Below are 20,308 nucleotides of genomic sequence, written 5' to 3'. Positions count from 1 at the left end.
TGAACTCGTCAATAAATGTATATTTTCTTTAAATAAGAAAAATGTAAAAACTATGTAAAATGTAAAAACTATCAGTGATTTAAGACATGATCGCTGATATGACACTAGTGACCTGGCACAAGTCCGAGCCGTCTAGAACTGTATGACATCAAACAAGACACTTTTCCTGTGCAGTGAAGTGACTGCAGTCCACTTCGCTGGCAACTACTAGCGGATTGGAATGTCCATGACTGGAACGCTACAGTTGTTCTTGCTGTACGGCAGTAGCAACATTCCGTTTTACGACAGTTCACCACTTCCTTTCACAGCGGCGGTCTGACAGTGAGTTGTACCTCTGATCAGTGGTTGGAATAAACCGCTTGAAAGGGTGTCACAATATTTACGGTGAGATTAAAATAAAACACCTGAAAATGTACGAAATGTAACTGTTTTCAATCGTGTGTGTTGCTAAACTCTAGCCAGACTTGTCTTAGCATGCGACCCGGTTAGCTTAGCCTTGCTAGCGCGGCCACCTGGCAGCGAGTTTAGCTAACGTTTAGCAGCAGCTAACACAGATAGCTTACCTCTCACTCTCAGACATCGTTATCCTTGGTACGTTAACTCAGTTTTGCGTTTGTGCCCCACTCGATATTGTTTACATAGTGCCCTTGTATATAGCCTGCTAGCATGTGACTGTTTGTCGCAAAAGCTAACGTGACTCAGCTGGCCAAAACCAGATAACAGCTGGCAGCACCACTCCTAGATGGATGTATTGGACGGGCTGACTGCTTTTAAAGATCTGGCAATTTAACTATGCCTTCTTATCCTCGGAGACACACATCCTCCTAGCATTGCCCTTATGACTCGTTAGCGTTTATTCTTCAATTCGGGCATCCAACCAAGCCACCAATTAATGTTAGCCCTACGTTCAGTTAGATGTTCCTTTGTCATAAGGAGGCAGCACTAAAGCGCCAGCTCGTTAAATAGCATTATTGACGTTATGTTCTCTTTATATGAGAGAATGGCATGTATTGTTGATAGATGGAGATTATGTTGGACGTTCAATGTGTCAATGATTAGCCCACTGCGCAAGCTGATCAGTGCCTGTTAAGTGCACTGCTGGAGAGATCAGTGCTGCTCACATAGCCTGAGACCCTGTGGATGTGTGTGAAAGTCCCACCTCTACCATGTACATCATTGCATTATACCGTGGTTACTTAGATGTGTACTTGTAGGTAGCTATTAGCTAACTCTTCGGTGACAACGTCTGGTATTTTCTGTCGGACTCAGACCATGGCGAAGTTCAACGCCCCTGTGATCCAGGACAATCCATCAGGATGGGGTCCCTGTGCCGTCCCAGAGAAGTTTAAAGACATGCCCTACCAGCCCTTCAGCAAAGGAGACCGCCTGGGAAAGGTTTGTGTCTTCCCCACTTTCAGATTTCCTCACCCACACTGCCAAGTGGTAGCAGGTTTTGTTTACCATCTTTTCCATTACATTGTATTTTTTGCCTGCAGGTTGCTGACTGGACTGGGGCGACTTATCAAGACAAGAGATACACAAGTGAGTGGAACAGTTTTACATCAGAATCAGGAGAATTGAAACCAAAACGTATCATATGAGATATATAACCTTTGTAGTGGATATCTTTAGGCTTTGTTTTCTTATTTCTTATTATTTTACTGTTGCGCATTAGTATCTTGCTAATAGTAAGTATCATTTTTTGTCATGTATCTTGATTGTTTAGACATTAGGATTTTCCTTGAATTGCTGTATTTGATATGTACTGTGTGCGCACAGGACTCTGTGTGCCCAGGGACTACAGATGCAAATTAACTTTTAGCTATCTCTGGTGCAATATATTTATTGTGTACTGTCCCTACTTAAATAAACAATAAAGATAAAGATTTCTTTCAACACATACTTCTACCACATAATAATGATGAGGTGAGACTGTTTACGTGTTGAGTCGGTTAGAAGACAACATCAACCCGCAACGGAAAAACAACAGTGTTTCTCCGCCATCTCGTTTATTCACTACTAACAGTTCACAACAAACCCACTTCCTCTGTTAACTTAGATGAGTACAGAAGCCGCAATAGGACCACCTCACAGTGGTCAAATATATGCATATGACATAGATATTGGATAATATTCATCAAAATTGAACTGAAGTGTATTCCTTCACTGTAAGACAAGTCATACCATAAAACAAAAAAAGCAGAAATTATAACTTATAAATGGCGCTTACAACCTTGTTAATACAATTATCAGACATAACAGTCAACCAGATGGCCATCGTGACTGAAAATAAGAAGCAACACAAAAAGAGATAGCATATTATTTAGATGCAATTAACTTAAAGCAGCTACGAGCAACTTTTTCGATTGTTATTAAACAGTATAAATTTAATATCAATGCATCACATCTTACCTCTAATAGTCGACGATACCAACGCAGAGTAGTCTCGCTTGAACCCCGAGTGAATCGGCCAGTGTTAGTGTGTCTGTAGCCAGGGCAGATCAGGAATTGAAATGAAACGGTTTGCAGCAGCCACTTCGGCCATAACCACAAAATAACTTCCAAAAAACCTGTTAGAATATAACGAGAGATGTTCCCGCGAGTATGCGTGGCGTTCACATTGTTTATGTTATGTTGCTAGGCAGCGCAAACGGCGTAAAAAGGCAGCTGCGTTTCACTTCCTGGTTTCATTTCCGCGTTTCACTTCCGGGTTACCCGGTCCGGTCGCTCTAGAGAGCCCCCTGTTGGCGCGAGTTTAGACAGACTATAGACTTAATAATCACCTAAGGGAGCAATCTCAGATACACACGGCTTTGGTCTCGTCGACTATTAGAGGTAAGATGTGATGCATTGATATTAAATTTATACTGTTTAATAACAATTGAAAAAGTTGCTCGTAGCTGCTTTAATTTTAACAACAATTTACACCACTATATATAATGCTATAAATTCATAAATAAATCGTCAGTATAAATCATAGTAAGTGTGCTGGTTAAAAAGTGAATACACATCCAATGTTTTATGTTCTGTTATTTTTGATAAATTGTGTCATTTCAGACAAGTATTCCTCTCAGTTTGGAGGCGGTAGTCAGTATGCTTACTTTCATGAGGAAGACGAGACAAGCTTCCAGCTGGTGGACACTGCCAAGACGCAGAAGACGGCCTACCAGAGGAACCGCATGAGGTTTGCTCAGGTACCACAAATTGACAATGGAATGAAATGTCACCTTTTGCCTTTTTAAATGTGTTGATTTAAAATGTGTCTTGAGATCAAAAGTCCAATAACAGGACAATGTTTCTTTTAACAGAGGAATCTGCGCAGGGACAAGGACCGTAGGAACATGACCCAGTTCAACATGCAGACGCTGCCTAAGAGCGCCAAGCAAAAGGAGAGGTGAGAGATTGTTGTCCTATTTAGGGTGGATTCACACAGGTTCTAGCCCTCCGCATTTGTCTAGGTCCCAGGGTGAGACTGGATTTACTTGGTCAATTGCTTCTGGAAACGCAAATCCACAATAACCTTCTACCTATGTAATTTAGGGTCTTGTGTACATAATAGTAAGCATCTAAAAAGAATTCGAAATTAATTTAAATCCAAATTCGAAATATTGTCATTTAAGTTTTTGCAACTTCCTTCATTACCTCAGCTAAGGAGGTTATGTTTTCGGTGCCGTTTGTCCGTCTGTTTGTTAGCAGGATTACGCAAAAACTACTGGGCCGATTTTCATTCATCAACTTGGTGGGTGGGGGTGTATCATTAAATAGAGTAGCGCAGGCATGACGTATTTTTGTAAGCTTGCTCCGGAAGTCCCTGCACTGCTGGTTTGTACAGTACGTGTAAAACGCAATGGGATTTTTTTATGGGAATTTCGGTTAAGTGCATGAAATAATTTCTGTGGTTAACAAAGGTTTATGAAACAGCAAAGGTTGTCTTCAGCAAGATAATCTTCACAAAAGTGTTAGGTGAAGTCATACCTACATCACCTCATGAATACGAAGTGTTATGCCAGGATCAGACTACACAATATTTTTTGTCTTTCACGATGTCACCATGTCAGACGAGGCCATCATACTGCCATAAATTCGTGACATGTCTTGGTCGGGAGACTGGCCACACTACAAGTGTATTCTCGCTTAACACCGACAGAGCATCGTATGCCACCGTCATCACGTCGTCTGCTGTCGTCAGCGAGTTCACAGGTCGTCGGGGAGGCGGACCTGTGAACGAAATCTCCCAGAATGCATTGAGGCGCATTGAGGCTAATACATTGACAAGAAATAGCAACCAAATCAGCCTAAATAGGCTAAGTGGTAGATAGAAATAATGTTTATGAATTACAACATGCAATTGTAGAACATTTCAATATTGGACAAAATAAAAATTCGAAATCCAAACACAACCCTATGTGAAACATGTATGTAATCCAGGGGCTATATATATCCCTCGCAGATTTAAAGTTATTTGGATAAGTGACAGCCTCTACTGTGATGCACTGTGATGTCCGCTCCAGCCTCCAATAAGACTTGGCTTACTTCATGTGCACGCCCACTATTTTCTTGCCAGCTGCTGCGAGACGAGAAGGAAGAGAAACGAGCATGCAGCCGACTCTGCTGAGCTAATGTTATTTGTAGTGAGCAATGCCATTGCCCAGGCGTTTAAACGCAAATGAAAACACCCTGGCCTTTTTATCTCTTTTATTCTTTTGAGCGGAGCGGTGAGTGCGAGCGGGTGAAATCTGTATCGAGCAGGGATCGGTCTGGAGCGGAGCGGTCTCCCCAGGACCTGATACCCGTCTTCCGGGGTGTCAAACTAGGCGAAACCATGTCCAAAAGACTGACATGCCAGTCTTTTCGTCAGGGCGTCGTGGGTCGTCGTGAGGCGTCCTAGACGTCCCGACGCTGGTCTTTGATTATGTCACACTACAAGAGGTGAAGACGGCCGATCGTCGTCCCCGACGGTCATATTCGGGCCCGACGCTGAAAATCTGTCGCCCACGACCAAATCGGTCTAATATCGGGCTGAATTCGTGTAGTCTGAACCAGGCATTAGATGAGGTCTTGATGTCATTTGCTGAGTGGCGACTTGCTCTGGCTCTGATGATGTCATATCTCGGATGGTGCCTCGGTGATGATGCCTACAGTAGTGATGTCATATCTCACTGATGATGTCATAACTCAATGTGATATCATGTTCAGGACCTATAAGAGTTGGCTCTGCTAGTCCTCTGCAGTTTTTCGTAGTTTCATCTTACTGCAAACCTTCTGCAACAGTTCCCAACTTCGAACCTTGCAGATTCAGCTTATCAAGTGCCAATGCGTTTCCAGTTATCAAGTGTTTCAAGACCCCAGTTTACCAAGTGTTTATTGGCCATCGAGTGTCTGCACGTAAACCCACTCGACCCCAGCCTAACAAAAAGACAATGACTGTTATCACTTTTGAAGCATAAATGTGTGTTTTTTAATGCAATTTTCATAAAACGCATGTGGTAAAAACCAGAATTCTCCTTTAAAGTCCCTGGAAACCAGAAATATTTCTTTATTATTTAGCATTTTGAGTTCATCACATCACAGGACCCTATGTTAATAAGCCACCAGCCAAATTTGAACGATGATGAACGTCGCAAAGTACCGGTATATAAATTTAGGTTTGACAGTCTGGCAAAACTCATGAGAAAATGATTATTTTTTAGAGTGTATTTCTCCCGCGGACTGTGTGGGCGTGTCCCATCTACAGCAGGTTTTCCGAGAGAGAGAGAGCGCGAGACAGAGGGGGGAGGGAAACGGAGAAAGAGATCAAGTTACACAGCACTTGCGAGTGTGTGTGTGTGTGTGTGTGTGTGTGTGTGAGTGAGAGAGCCACCAGCCTGTGTGTCTCTCGCTCTCTCACTAGTCCAGAGAGAGAGAGAGAGAGAGAGAGAGAGAGAGAGAGAGAGAGAGAGAAGCACATGGCCTGAAACCCGACACCTTGCTAATCTCACAAGCATAGCGCTTGGCAGACGGCACACAGAGTGAGGGAGACGGACAGCGAGGGAGCGCTGTCACTGGGGGCAAAGAACGGACTTGCCATAGGTGGGTGCGGATTGCGCGCGTGTACAAAGGTTATATAGAGCTTATGACGTCATAAGCTCCTGCGTTTTAGCACCTCGCGCACTGCTGTCTTCAATGAGGAAGTACTTTGTAGAATCTTGTAGAAAAGTGGCGATTTTAAGGCTTTGGGTTGAAAGTAATGTATAATAATTTCGGAGGCACAAAATTACTAACATAAGACCCTAAATAACATAGTTAGAACGTTTTTGTGGATTTTGGTTTCCAGGGACTTTAAGAGTAAACTCTGGGTGTAAGGGGTTGAAGACTAGCTTTAACCCAAGTTGTACTCTTTCCAGGGATCGCATGCGCCTGCAGAAGAAGTTCCAAAAGCAGTTTGGTGTCCGTCAGAAGTGGGACCAGAAATCTCAGGTATGACTCACTTAAATGTATATAGAATGCGTAATGCATAAATGAGTGCAACTGATCCTTTTGGTGAGGCTTTTAATAATATAGATTAGTTGGTAATAACCTTCCCCATCCTTTTTACACTTGATCATGCTTATTATGCATATGTGTTTAAGTCTCTTCCTCTCTTGCCTCCCTTGCTACCATCCTCCCCATCACCACACACCCCACCCCCATCCCCCCGTCATATCCTGCTTCCTCACGGCTCAGCTGAAACCCAGAGATTCATCTGTTGAGGTGAGGAGTGATTGGGAGGTGAAGGAGGAGATGGACTTCCCCAGGCTGATGAAAATGAGATACATGGAGGTGGATGACCCGACTGACATGTGAGTGTAAAACACACACACACACACACACACACACACACACACACACCCCAACCTCTTCTGACTGACACACACACACTCGGCACTTAGCCCCACCTGCTCTTCACATACAGTCGGTGAACTTACAGTATGTCTCCTCCAGTGAGTGCTGTGGTGCCTTGGAGTACTATGACAAGGCTTTCGACCGTGTCACCACCCGCAATGAGAAGTCACTCAAGAGCATCAAGAGGATCTTCCACACTGTCACTACCACCGATGATCCTGTCATCCGCAAGGTACAAGCATGCACCCTTATTACAGTGCTGATGCAAGAATCTGAATCATATAAAAACTTTTCTAAATGTGCCCTTGTAAGTGGTGTGTCAATGCTTTCTTTACAACGATGATGGTCACTCTTCTCTCTCCAGCTGGCTAAGACCCAGGGTAACGTGTTTGCCACTGATGCCATCTTGGCCACCTTGATGTGCTGCACACGCTCAGTCAACTCCTGGGACATCATTGTGCAGAGAGTGGGCAACAAGCTCTTTTTTGACAAGAGAGACAACTCTGACTTTGGTGAGGCTTCATGAGATGCATTGGCATTATGCTAAGGTCGCACTTAAACATATCACTGTTGGCCTTGTAGTAGATTTGTGTTGTCACTTGCTGTTTTAGCACCGAACACTCTGTAACTGTAACTGTTCTCTGTCTGTAACTGACGCTCTGTCTCTAACTGTTCTCCTCAGATTTGTTAACGGTGAGTGAGACTGCTAATGAGCCCCCCCAGGATGAAGGCAACTCCTTCAACTCCCCCCGTAACCTGGCGATGGAGGCCACATACATCAACCACAACTTTAGCCAGCAGTGTTTGCGCATGGTAAGTACACATTTACCATCATTCTACCAGTGCTTTTTTTTGGCCTTCATTAAAATATATTTCACTTGCAGACTTTTTAAAGCATTTGTTGTATATTATAGTGGTTGTAAGGCACTGGTATAGGCATTAGGACGCTGAGATATCAGGTGGCCCCTAAAGCTCTTGGATTATATCGACAGCAAAAATGTCTTCCACTGGGGGGAAAATGGTCCAACTCGAGTTTTTGTGGATAGTTCTAAAATGTTAATGTCCATAAGAGCAGTGCAAGAAACTAACTCTTCGCACCCGCATAGTGACTGGTAATCCCAAAATTCAGCTACCTATTTTTTTTTATCACAGTGTTTTTATTGAAAGTTTCATACATGGATAGTTTGTAAACATAACTCACCAACCTCTTCTGACTCTTTCACCAGCCAACTAGATTTTTAGAATAGAATAACCTTCAGAAGGTGGTTGGTTACCTACAAAAGTGTTTGGAGTGCAACCCCGGAAATAAGATATCACAACTGGGAAAATGTCAAATGCAAAGTTTTCATAAATCATAAAAACAACTTACCGTAAATTCCGCACTATAAGCCGCACCGGAGTATAAGCCGCACCTGCAAAGTTGACTGTTTTTTACATATATAAGCCGCACCGGACTATAAGCCGCGGGTGTTTTAATGTTTTTTTTTTTTTTTTTTTACTTTTTACTTACTTTTTTTTAATGTTTAATTACCATATGTAAGGGTTCATGCACAGAGGGGATTGTCGGGAAAGAGATGGCTGTTTGAGGAAGCTCCCATTTATTAACATTTCAACAAAACAACATAACACAACACCACCTGTGTTGTTTTTTACAGTGCACACAGTGTCCGCGGTGTGGTGAAAAGAGGGCAAGAGAGGAAATTAAAACAAGTGGATTTATAGTTAGAAAGAGTGCTAAAAAAGAGAGATTTTTTTTTTTTTTTTGGAAAAAATTCATAGATAAGCCGCACCGTTATATAAGCCGCAGGGGCCAAAAAAGGCCAAAAAACGGGAAAAAAGCCGCGGCTTATAGTCCGGAATTTACGGTAATAATCTCTTCCCCAATTTGTGAAAGTTGACCATTTTAGAAAACCCTGCCAACTTTTCTGCATTTTCCCCCAAAACGCTGCAGTAAAATCAAGCATTTTTGGACTAATGTCATAACACCTATTTCTGGGGTCTGATCTCTATTTTGTGTGTGTGTGTGTGTGTGTGTGTGTGTGTGTGTGTGTGTGTGTGTGTGTGTGTAATCAGGGAGGAGAACGTCACAAGTTCCCCAACCCCAATCCATTTGTGGAGGAGGACATCGATAAGAGTGAGGTGGCTTCTGTTGCCTACAGGTAGGTACTGACCCCTGCTGGTTGTTTTCAGTACAACACCCAAACCTTGACTGTAGAGTCCAGCGGTTCCCAACCTTTTCCGACTCAGTCAGGGCCCACTTGAAAATCTCAAAACGATTTGGTGGCCCACTTGCAATACCCCCGCGGACCACAGGTTGGGAATTGCTGATTCGTTTCACAAGAAGAAGCAAGGATAAGTAATTTCTCAATCGTGCTAGTTCTCCACATCACACCAGTGTAAATCCTCGTTGATCTATCTCAGTCTTAAAAAGTCTTATAGTAGGTGGCCTTCTGAGGGGAAAAGTGCAATTACTGCACATGGTCTTATCTGTTGTAAACCTGCAGACAGTTATCAGTAGTTGTATATATTTTACACATACAAAAAATATTTAAGAATTGGATAGGTGTCTGTACTTGTCTACTGTCCATATCTCTTCACCATACGCCATCTGGTGAATGTTTTTGTCTAAAGTAGGGGTGTCAACGGTTACAAAAATGTCTAAACTATGTCTAAAATCTAAGCCCAGTGAGGCACAATCACTTGAGAGTGGATACTGGCTTTTTTATGCCTCCGCCGGGGGAAGCCAGGCCGAAGGCATTATGGATCCGGGTTGTCCGTCCGTACGTACGTACGTACGGCCAGCCGTCCGTACGTACGTCCGTACGGATGTTTGTTAACGCGATATCTGAGGAACGCCTTGACGGAATTTCATCAGATTCGCCTTAAACATTCACTTAGGCTCAAGGATGATCTGATTAGATTTTGGTGGTCAAAGGTCAAAGGTCAAGGTCACTGTGACCTCTCGAACGCCATTTTCAAGCTTGTTAACGCGATATCTGAGGAACGCCTTGACGGAATTTCATCAGATTCGCCTTAAACATTCACTTAGGCTCAAGGATGATCTGATTAGATTTTGGTGGTCAAAGGTCAAAGGTCAAGGTCACTGTGACCTCTCGAACGCCATTTTCAAGCTTGTTAACGCGATATCTGAGGAACGCCTTGACGGAATTTCATCAGATTCGCCTTAAACATTCACTTAGGCTCAAGGATGATCTGATTAGATTTTGGTGGTCAAAGGTCAAAGGTCAAGGTCACTGTGACCTCTCGAACGCCATTTTCAAGCTTGTTAACGCGATATCTGAGGAACGCCTGGACGGAATTTCATCAGATTCGCCTTAAACATTCACTTAGGCTCAAGGATGATCTGATTACATTTTGGTGGTCAAAGGTCAAAGGTCAAGGTCACTGTGACCTCTCGAACGCCATTTTCAAGCTTGTTAACGCGATATCTGAGGAACGCCTGGACGGAATTTCATCAGATTCGCCTTAAACATTCACTTAGACTCAAGGATGATCTGATTAGATTTTGGTGGTCAAAGGTCAAAGGTCAAGGTCACTGTGACCTCTCGAACACCATTTTCAAGCTTGTTAACGCGATATCTGAGGAACGCCTGGACGCAATTTCATCAGATTCGCCTTAAACATTCACTTAGGCTCAAGGATGATCTGATTAGATTTTGGTGGTCAAAGGTCAAGGTCACTGTGACCTCTCGAACGCCATTTTCAAGCTTGTTAACGCGATATCTGAGGAACGCCTGGACGGAATTTCATCAGATTCGCCTTAAACATTCACTTAGGCTCAAGGATGATCTGATTACATTTTGGTGGTCAAAGGTCAAAGGTCAAGGTCACTGTGACCTCTCGAACGCCATTTTCAAGCTTGTTAACGCGATATCTGAGGAACGCCTGGACGGAATTTCATCAGATTCGCCTTAAACATTCACTTAGACTCAAGGATGATCTGATTAGATTTTGGTGGTCAAAGGTCAAAGGTCAAGGTCACTGTGACCTCTCGAACACCATTTTCAAGCTTGTTCACGCGATATCTGAGGAACGCCTGGACGGAATTTCATCAGATTCGCCTTAAACATTCACTTAGGCTCAAGGATGATCTGATTAGATTTTGGTGGTCAAAGGTCAAGGTCACTGTGACCTCTCCAACGCCATTTTCAAGCTTGTTAACGCGATATCTGAGGAACGCCTGGACGGAATTTCATCACATTCACCTTAAACATTCAATTAGGCTCAAGGATGATCTGATTAGATTTTGGTGGTCAAAGGTCAAGGTCACTGTGACCTCTCAAACGCCATTTTCAAGCTTGTTAACGCGATATCTGAGGAACGCCTGGACGGAATTTCATCAGATTCGCGCTTAAACATTCACTTAGGCTCAAGGATGAACTGATTCCATTTTGGTTATCAAAGGTCAAAGGTCAAGGTCACAATGACCTAACAAATGCCATTTTCAAGCTCGGTAACGCCATATCTCAGTAACACCTTGACTAAATTTCTTCACATTTGGCTCAAATATCCAATTCTGCAAAGAAACGCCTTGATGCAATTTCTTCCAATTTGGCTCCAACATCCACTTGGACTCAAGAATGAACTAATGGCGGAGGCATAAGTCCGCGTTGCGGTCGTTCTAGTATTTCTTTATTTTGATGAAAACCCAGAAAGTTTACTCTATCCCATGGCTTTAAGTTAAGGTTATTTTAACATCAATAATGCATGACTTAAGTGCTTTAGCCTGCATGATACTAGTTTGAGTATAACTTGACTATTAAATTAGCAGGTGATCATCCACCTCCTTCATCAGCAATGACAGGTGTTGTTGATAAGGGTCCATGATGTAGTCATCTGTTCCTCCTCAAGTCTGGGCTACCCCTCAGGTGAGTCACTGTGCAGATTTCCCCCTCATAGGCTGATGGGTTGTGTTTGTGCTGCAGGTACCGTCGCTGGAAGCTCGGGGAGGACATCGACCTCATTGTGCGCTGTGAGCATGATGGAGTGATGACCGGTGCCAACGGAGAGGTTTCCTTCATTAACATCAAGACCCTCAATGAGTGGGACTCCAGGGTAAGAGGAAAGGACGAGGGGAATGGAAATTACAGCACGGGGCTATGTGCATCCTCACAGGGTTCCTACTAAGGACATGGGAAAACCTTGATGGAGTCATGGAACTTAAAGAGTGTGTTTTACAGGCCTAAAAAATATAGAAAAGTATACATGTCCTAATGGTTCTGTAAATGCAAATGGATTCAACCCCCCCCCCCCCCCCCAAACATTTATGCACTAAATGTCTAGTTTGACTGCTACTATGTGGTCTCACCTTTTTTTAAGTATAATAATCTAAACAGATTTTATGTTGTACCATTTGAACATGCCCTGACAAATACTGGTCATGGAAGTGCATGGTCATGTAATTTCATAATTGTTTCAGTGTGTAGGAACCTTACGCTAACTCTTTACTTCCAGGGTTGAATTCATTGATTTATGTTTTGTAAATCTCTTGTTCCCCCTTTTCCTCGTCAGCATTGTAATGGAGTGGACTGGCGTCAGAAGCTGGACTCCCAGAGAGGAGCCGTCCTGGCCACTGAGCTGAAGAATAACAGCTACAAACTGGCCCGCTGGACCTGCTGTGCCATGCTGGGTGGATCAGAGTACCTCAAGCTAGGGTGAGGAACACAGGAGGCCAAATTACCCAAGAAGGTCCACTCGAAATCAAAGTCCACAGCAAATTGATTTAAGGAAAATACCTGCTCAGACCAGTGGTTCAACTTTCCATACTATTGCTTAATGTTAGCAGTCAGCTACTTTATATTCTTAACTTTATTCTATCTCCAAATAAATTGTGTAAGCTGTCAAGACCCACTTTTAACAGCAGGTTTTAGCTGGCTAAAGATAACTAGTGTTAGCTAGCAGATGCAGCTAACATAATATACATAATAAACAAAAAATTAAGACTCAAATGCATCATCAAGGATCTGAAACATGTTAGCATATTGCTAAAGATAAAGGCTTTAATGCTGACAATAATTTGATTGTTTTGGAAACAACATGAAGTTAGTAGTAAGTGACTGCTAATATAAATCAATGGTATCAACAGGTGGAGGGTCTTACCTTTGACATCATGGATGTTCCATTCCCTTCAGTTACTGTCGACTTTAATGTGGAACTTTGTGGGTAATTTGATCTCAAGCTCTGCTCATCTCTCCATGACACTGAAGGATCATTTTGCCACATATTCATTATTTTTTACATTCAAAGACTGGTTGACTTTGCCATTGTTTACACCTGCTTCTCTGTCTTCCACGTAGGGGTTCCCCACCCTGAATACACTCAGATTCTATCAGAACATCTTGAACAATCTTGAACCGTAGAGATGCTTCGACTGTTGCACTTTTCTGACCTATGGCGTTGCATCCCTGTCTTGTCTCCAGGTACGTGTCTCGTTACCACACGAAGGACTCTGCTCGCCACGTCATCCTGGGCACCCAGCAGTTCAAACCCAATGAGTTCGCCAGCCAGATCAACCTGAGCATGGAGAACGCCTGGGGCATCCTCCGCTGTGTCATCGATATCTGCCGCAAGCTGGATGAGGGCAAGTACCTCATCCTCAAGGACCCAAACAAGGTGAGCCGGCACAAAGGAAAACACCGAATTTCTCACCGTTTCTTAACCTCGCGTCACCAGGCTCTTCCCGAGTAGAAGAGCCTGGTTCCCACTATACTTGAATTATACCTCTCGGCTGGTTCCGGCCTAAACACCGGAAACGGAACATGTGAACAGGATACGAGCCACATTTTTATCGTTCCCCCGTTCGAGTTGTGTAGGATAACTAGTCACCACGAACAGGAGGCGATGCCATATTGCATCAACGTTTTGTTGTATGTAACTTTTTAACGTTGGTCACCTCGTGTTATCAGTCTCTAGCTAGCTAAATGTATCCGGTAAACGGGTTCCGGTTCCTTGGTTTACGCCCCCAGGTACAGAAGCGGTGGAAACGACTCCAGACTATCGTTTCTGCATTGTTTCTGCGTTGTGCCGAAAGATGTCAGAAGGATTTGGTTCGTTTGTTGTAAATTGTAGCTCTTGACGGTTCAACATTGTGCAATGTGTGTGTTTGCCAACAGCAAGTGATCCGAGTGTACAGCCTGCCTGATGGGACGTTCAGCTCCGATGAAGATGAGGAGGAAGAGGAGGATGAAGAGGATGAGGAGGAGGAAGGTGAGTCTGGATTGCCAACTGCTGCCATTTCCTAAGCCATGTCTATTCAGTAGATAATATACTGTATACATTCATGGTATGAAGTTTACTATTTGCACTATTTTATGTCTATTAAAGGGGCATAAAAAATAAACCACGTGCAATTGTACTCTTAAGGATTCCCCCCCCAGTGCCATAATATTAGTCCTTAAATCAATAGTTCAATAGGCTGTTTCACTTTATCCACCCATTCACTGCCTGCCAATCGCTGGTATGAAATATGCTTAGTCTCATAAGGTCTCTTCACATTGAACTCTTTCATAACAGAGACGGTCTCTTGGCAAATGAGACAAAAGTAACGGTTTCAGCTTTCAGTGAAAAAGTATTCAACTTTACACTTCTTTGCTTTGGCCGTGTCTGCATAGGGTGGTTGAAACCATCCTGATTCGTGATCTCACATTCTGTTTCGCTCTACGTATCAGTCTGCACTCCAAGCAGTCCACAGTAATTTCAGTGGATGGGAGTACTTGCTTTGATAGACAACTCCTTCAGCCAATCAGCGTCGCCAAAACCAGTCCTTCAGCCAATCGGCATCGGATCTAGTCAAATTCAAATCCACTCGGAAGAATGGCGAAAACCTCTTTTCCACCAAGAAGCTCCACTGGTTCATACTCCTGTTCTTGTTGTTATTGGCTCTATTTCTGCAATAACTGCACTTCCAACTGTGTAAACTCGACGAACGTTGACATTACTGCTTGTTGCTTCGCGAGCCGGAGAGCCATGGGAGCAGGCATTACTGTTCATTACGGCTCCACTAATCTGCCAATCCCTGATTGGCAGATTACGATGTCAGCTACGAGGCAAGTCCCTGATTGGCCCGTGCACTTTGTAATCTCTGAAAACGCCTGCATGGAGGCCAGACAGAACGCAGAACGAAACAAAATGCAGAAAATACGAAATGAACTTTCTTGATTAACCAATACTGTGTGGTTCTACATACGGCCTTTTTACATTGTCAGAAAAGTGTCTGAAGTCAAAGATCTCTAATTTTAGGTTAACCCAGGTTAAACTGTTTCTCCTTTTTTCCGTTCTTTTTCTAGATGAAGAGAACTGAGGTGTGGAGATGGCTCCAGTGACCAAAGTGGGCAGCACCACACACAAACACAATGTAACTCCTTTCAACATTCAATAAAGATATCAGAGATTGGCCAAATTGCTTTTATTACTGTTCTGTGCTCTTGTATGCTGATTTCTCCAATACACAAATCAGAAAATGAGTTACAAAACTCAACTGCACTTTGCAATACACATGAACAGCTTAAGACATTATGTAGATGTAAGTGTCAGTGCCCATAAATATCTGGGTTGCAAGTTTCTAGGGTTGATAAATTCTGTATGGCAGCGGTTTTCAAAGAGTGGGGAGGTGCGAGACAACTTCAGGGGAGACGTGACGGGGAAAAATCAGAGAAAAGAAAACACGCAGACAATTGGCCATGCTGCACAATGGCTGCGCAGCCTCCACCGTGCGAATCAGCTGGGGGCGGAGCACCCACAGTCTGGCTGCCTCTGTTGAGGCGAGTGAGGTGGTGAGCTCAGGCTGTCAGAGGAGAAACCAGGGAGAAGGAAATCGCGATTTTTCTATAACTGCGTGTTTCACAAATCCGATCGCGGCAGTTCTTTATATGTATATCAAACACGCATGCTCATGTTTTTATCTGTTGGGAAGCTATTTCTGATTAGCTGGCCAGCCTGGCTGCAGCACGCACACAGTCCATAAGGGTTGAACATGCAGGGAACGCACTCAATACACTGCACGGGGCACGTATCCTGCTAGTTATGATAAAGATGTGTTAAAAGAATGATTAAAAGTCCTTCAGAGTGGATAAAGATGTTTAAAATGTTTAGAAGAAGATATTTGAAAAAAGAAAGATAAAGATGGGGGGGGGGGCGCAGCTGTCTGAGATTGCTTATTGCAGGTTTAAGACATATGTAGACGTAAAGTGTCAGTGTTGCAAGTTTCTAGGCTTCAGACATGTTGACACATCAGTGTTGCTGTGGCAACTCTGCAGTGTCCCAGATGATCTTCAAATCCATATCGGCTATTCGCTCCTGAAAGATCCGATCGAAGCTCTCACTCTGGGCCACGGTAAAGTAGTTCTTCCAGTCACCGACCTTACCTGCAAAAAGAAAAATGTTCCACCTCATATATGTTAATGCTCTGCACCTGCAGTTAAGAGGTTAGCTACATACCTTTGCGCATGAAATCTCCAGTCAACACATCTGGTGGGAGGAACTGATAATTGGCCTTTGGGTCTTTCTTCATGTTGTTGAATGTACATTTCTCAACAACTTGATCTATGGCTGCCTCGCTCAGGTCTTTCCCCAAGAAATTGCAGACCTTCATCACAGCGGTCTTCAGATCCTGAAAGAGAAACCACCAAGAAATTACTCTGGTAAATGGCCCTTTAACTTCACTACAAAGCATCAAATGGATTTGAAATGCCTGCCTCGCCCGCACAAGCTAAATCTTACCAAGATCATGTCTTCATATTTCAGGAAGAGGATGTTGTACTGGTCTCTCTTAGCATGCCACTCTCTGACGTGATCAAACCAGGATCCTCCACCAACTGTATAATGACATGGCATGCACGTATGCCTTGGTTTAACACACAGGTTTTCAAAGTGGGATGCGGGCTTCCCCAGGTGGGCTCCAGTTTCAGGGGAGGCTCAGTGAATGGAAGTAAAAGAAATATTACATTAGTTAGCAAAAGGAGATCACATTGAATAGCCTAAATGTTTGTGACTCCCAGAGTCAAACAAATAAATGCCTTCACACTTTGTTTTGCTGTATCTTACTGTACTTTGCCTTTAACAGGTGCTTTTAATAACATCTAGGGACGGGCATTGCAAATTAGCCTTGGGCTATAAATGCTGTGGTACAGGACATCAGATGTTTTGGTAAACATATGTACATGTATCTCCCTACACAAATAAGTGTGGAGGAGGAAATACGGGCAAATTTCCACTGTTCTATGAACGAGATTAAATTAATCATGGCAAAAACTGATGTTAACAGTGTGAACGCTCTGAACACATTTCCATTCTGCTCGACAACACCTGGTAATAAAAATAAATGACTCTTACTCTGCTTGTCTATGTAACAGCAGAGTAGTGGAGCGCTGCACGGTGCCATATGGACGGACTCTGACCCTGACTCCGATTAACATGAGCATCACAGTGTTAACCATCAAGAAGGGCTGACGTAGGCCACCTTACCCTTCCCCACTAGAAATTCCTCCAAATAGTCCCCGAAACTCGCCGGCTTCTTCATCGGGGCATACTTCATGACGAAATTAAAATAGGAGACGACTGCATCCTTTGGGTTCCGCATCGTATAGATGATCTGCCATAAAAACAAAAACACAAGAAATCACTACAGAGCTACACCCAATACTGTATACGATTATGTCCAGGTAAGCCTAACCAATTAAAACACCTGTCATTCTCCTAGGGAAAATACCAGATGTGATGCAAAAAAATAAGTAGGAATTGGCTTAAGGCTGATGACTTAATTAACTGTAAATGGAAAGACCTGGTAAATGAAATATATTCAATGGAAAGAATAAATATGAGAATTGGGAATCAAGTCCACCTGTTGGAGTAGAGATGGGAAAGATGGGAGAAGTAGAGAGCAGAGTGCACAATACTTTTTCCAACCTTTATCTGAGGAGAGGTCATTTTGTACTTAGCTATTCTTGCTTGATTATTTGCATATAAACTTGCTAAAATTGCAAAAGAAAAAGTCATGGTCTATAATGTACTACTGCAGTGGTTCTCAAACTTGGGGTTGCCTGGAATTCAAATGAGGTTGCCTGAAATATACATACTATACTCTATACCACACATGGGGAAAATGCGGCCCCAGGGCCGGCCCCGGCCCCTGGACCATCTCAATCCGGCCCCCAACGTCCTCAAAGGAAAACAAAACAACCCACAAAAAGTCAATAAAAGACAGCATTAACGTTAATAAATCTCATCCGCTACAGCCATTTGATTTGTATCGATATGATATCAGGAGATTAACAGGAGAAATTACCAATCACACAATAGAGAGACCGCCACAAAAATCAGGAGTGTTGGCAGTTATCAGTCCAATGTGTGGCCCTTCGCTTACTTCATGTAAGTCATAAATCTGAATTCTGAGATTAAAGTCTGAATTTTGAGAGGGGGCAGTCAGAACTCTGAGATTAAAGTAAAAATTATCAGATTAAAGTCAGAAATCTGAGGGGGGGAAAGCCATTCAGATTTAATGTCAGAATTCTGAGGGGGAAAAGTCAGAATCCTGAGATTAAATTCAGAATTCTCAGAAAAAAGTCAGCATACTGTTGGATGTGACCACTGATGATATTTCCGATATGTCCCTAGATTCTTCTGTCAAAGTGGGGTCACAAGCCAAAAAAGGTTGGGAACCCATGTATTACTACTGTATGTATGCGAGCCAATAGCCAAAATGAGTTGGTGGTGCTTCTCACCATATGTCCAGCATAGATCACAATCTGTTACCTTTGCCCTCTTGTCCTTCAGTCCTGGAGGCATGAGAGCCGGGGTGAGGTGAGAGGCGAAAAACCGCGGGGAAGGTCGGAGAGAGTAGTCTTCACGACCCTCCCTGTACTCCAGCCATGGCATCTGCTCCAAGTTGTTGGGATAAGCAACAAGATCTCCCTCTAACTCGCAGATGGAGAGGATGATGTTTTGAGTCCATATGGTGCCTGTGTCAGGATCAGTGTTGGGCAAGTTACTGAAAACTAGTAATTAGTTACAGTTGCTAGTTACTTCTCTCATAAAGTAATTTAATTTAAAATTACTAGTTAACCTACTTCAAAGTAATTAGTTACTAGGGAAAGGAACTTTTGCATTACTTTAAAAGTCTGCTTCGATTGTCACACAGATTATTTTAGTGTTGCTGTGGCACACTGGGACAAGACATACTGTCAAATTTGAACATTTGCTTACGAAGCGTATAGCCTACTCAAGGTGGTTAGTCTCTGACTGCAGCTGTTGTGTGTGGATCATTCTTGCCAGGCAGGGCGGTGTCTCTCCCCAGACTAGGTGTGAGGATTAGAAACCTGGATAATCCTTTGAAGATTATTTTTTATTATTTTCATGTCGTAACTAGTATCCAGCCCAGTTACTATTTCAGTAATTGTAATTGACTAAATTTGAAAAAGTAATTAGATTACTAGTTACTGCAAAAGGTAGCCTAGTTAAGTTACAGTAACTAGTTACTCCCAACACTGATCAGGATATATGAAAAACTTTGAAAACATTGTAAGGGGTCCCTGAATATAGCCTACCTACAGTGCACAGTACAAATAATGATAATAGTGATAATAAAAGTGATGGGATTTAGGACAAAAAAAATGAGTGGAACAAATTATGGATATAGCCTATTTGTTTCACTCACCTGACTTTGGATAAGTGACAAGGAGTGTGTCACTGTCACGGATCTCAAAGCTCTGGAGTGAATCAATATATTCTTCATTGAGGAGTTCAATGGCAAAGGTGTAGTTCTTATATCTGCAAAGGTCTTCGCTGATCTTCTCCATCGGTATTCTGAATCAGACACCGAATGTCAAAGCTGCCATGCAAAGAGGATCAGAAAATCTAACTGCACACAGGCACAGTAGTCGGACTTTGAAACTTTTATGAGCTAGTAAACAGTCCAGTTCCTGTTTTTCTTCTTCTTTCTTTTTGGTGAATTGCACCCATGAGGAGCATTATCGCCACCAACTGGTAGGGCGGCTATGTTAAATTGTTCTTATATGCTTGCAATCCTGTGTTTTGAAGACATGCTCTAAAACCATTCTTACGGTATTATTTCCAAAAATTGTTTGTTGCACTTTTTGCGAAAAGCATGACATTTCTCACAAAGGAGAATTTCGTTTTTTTTACCTGCAGCCTCCTCACATTAATTATGATCTGACGACTCACCCAGTGATCTCCGCAGCGTTTTTGTCCGTCCTAGGCGTTGTTTTGAGATCAATACTGTCCAAGCCAGTCCTAGAATGGAGCTCCGTGGGGGCCAAGTGGCAGCGTGCGTTTCCTCCATCTAAATAGACAGTTTTATTCCCGTTTTCGGATCCCTAAAGAACCAGCAGACTGCTATTGTCCCCCGGGCTCTTTACAGCGGTAAAGCACGCTGCCACTTGGCCCCCACGGAGCTCCATTCTAGGACTGGCTT

The 20,308-nt window shown here is 43.1% G+C and overlaps 2 protein-coding genes across 2 annotated transcripts; one reads left to right on the top strand and one right to left on the bottom strand.

Moving 5' to 3' along the window:
- Positions 1 to 282: 282 nt before the first annotated feature.
- Positions 283 to 15,274, top strand: eif3d (eukaryotic translation initiation factor 3, subunit D). The gene is made up of 16 exons (XM_083649103.1): positions 283 to 384; positions 1,270 to 1,395; positions 1,497 to 1,542; positions 3,058 to 3,194; positions 3,309 to 3,394; positions 6,384 to 6,456; positions 6,703 to 6,818; positions 6,961 to 7,093; positions 7,226 to 7,373; positions 7,544 to 7,674; positions 8,935 to 9,020; positions 11,808 to 11,937; positions 12,394 to 12,536; positions 13,302 to 13,494; positions 13,995 to 14,088; positions 15,168 to 15,274. Exons 2-16 carry the CDS (start codon positions 1,273 to 1,275, stop codon positions 15,179 to 15,181), a joined length of 1,653 nt encoding a protein of 550 aa, XP_083505229.1. The 5' UTR covers positions 283 to 384; positions 1,270 to 1,272; the 3' UTR covers positions 15,182 to 15,274.
- Positions 15,275 to 15,394: 120 nt separating this feature from the next.
- On the bottom strand, positions 15,395 to 19,704 carry sult3st1 (sulfotransferase family 3, cytosolic sulfotransferase 1). The gene is made up of 6 exons (XM_083649454.1): positions 19,532 to 19,704; positions 18,631 to 18,836; positions 17,344 to 17,470; positions 16,600 to 16,694; positions 16,318 to 16,489; positions 15,395 to 16,244 (listed from the first exon to the last, which is right to left on the bottom strand). Exons 1-6 carry the CDS (start codon positions 19,671 to 19,673, stop codon positions 16,111 to 16,113), a joined length of 876 nt encoding a protein of 291 aa, XP_083505580.1. The 5' UTR covers positions 19,674 to 19,704; the 3' UTR covers positions 15,395 to 16,110.
- Between the last annotated feature and the right edge of the window lie 604 nt (positions 19,705 to 20,308).

The sequence above is a fragment of the Poromitra crassiceps genome, assembly GCF_964638095.1.
Source record: "Poromitra crassiceps genome assembly, chromosome: 13".
In the NCBI taxonomy this organism is placed as follows: Eukaryota; Metazoa; Chordata; class Actinopteri; order Beryciformes; family Melamphaidae; genus Poromitra; species Poromitra crassiceps.
Note: the sequence above shows the minus strand (reverse complement) of the source record. Positions and strands in the feature narration are given on the sequence as shown.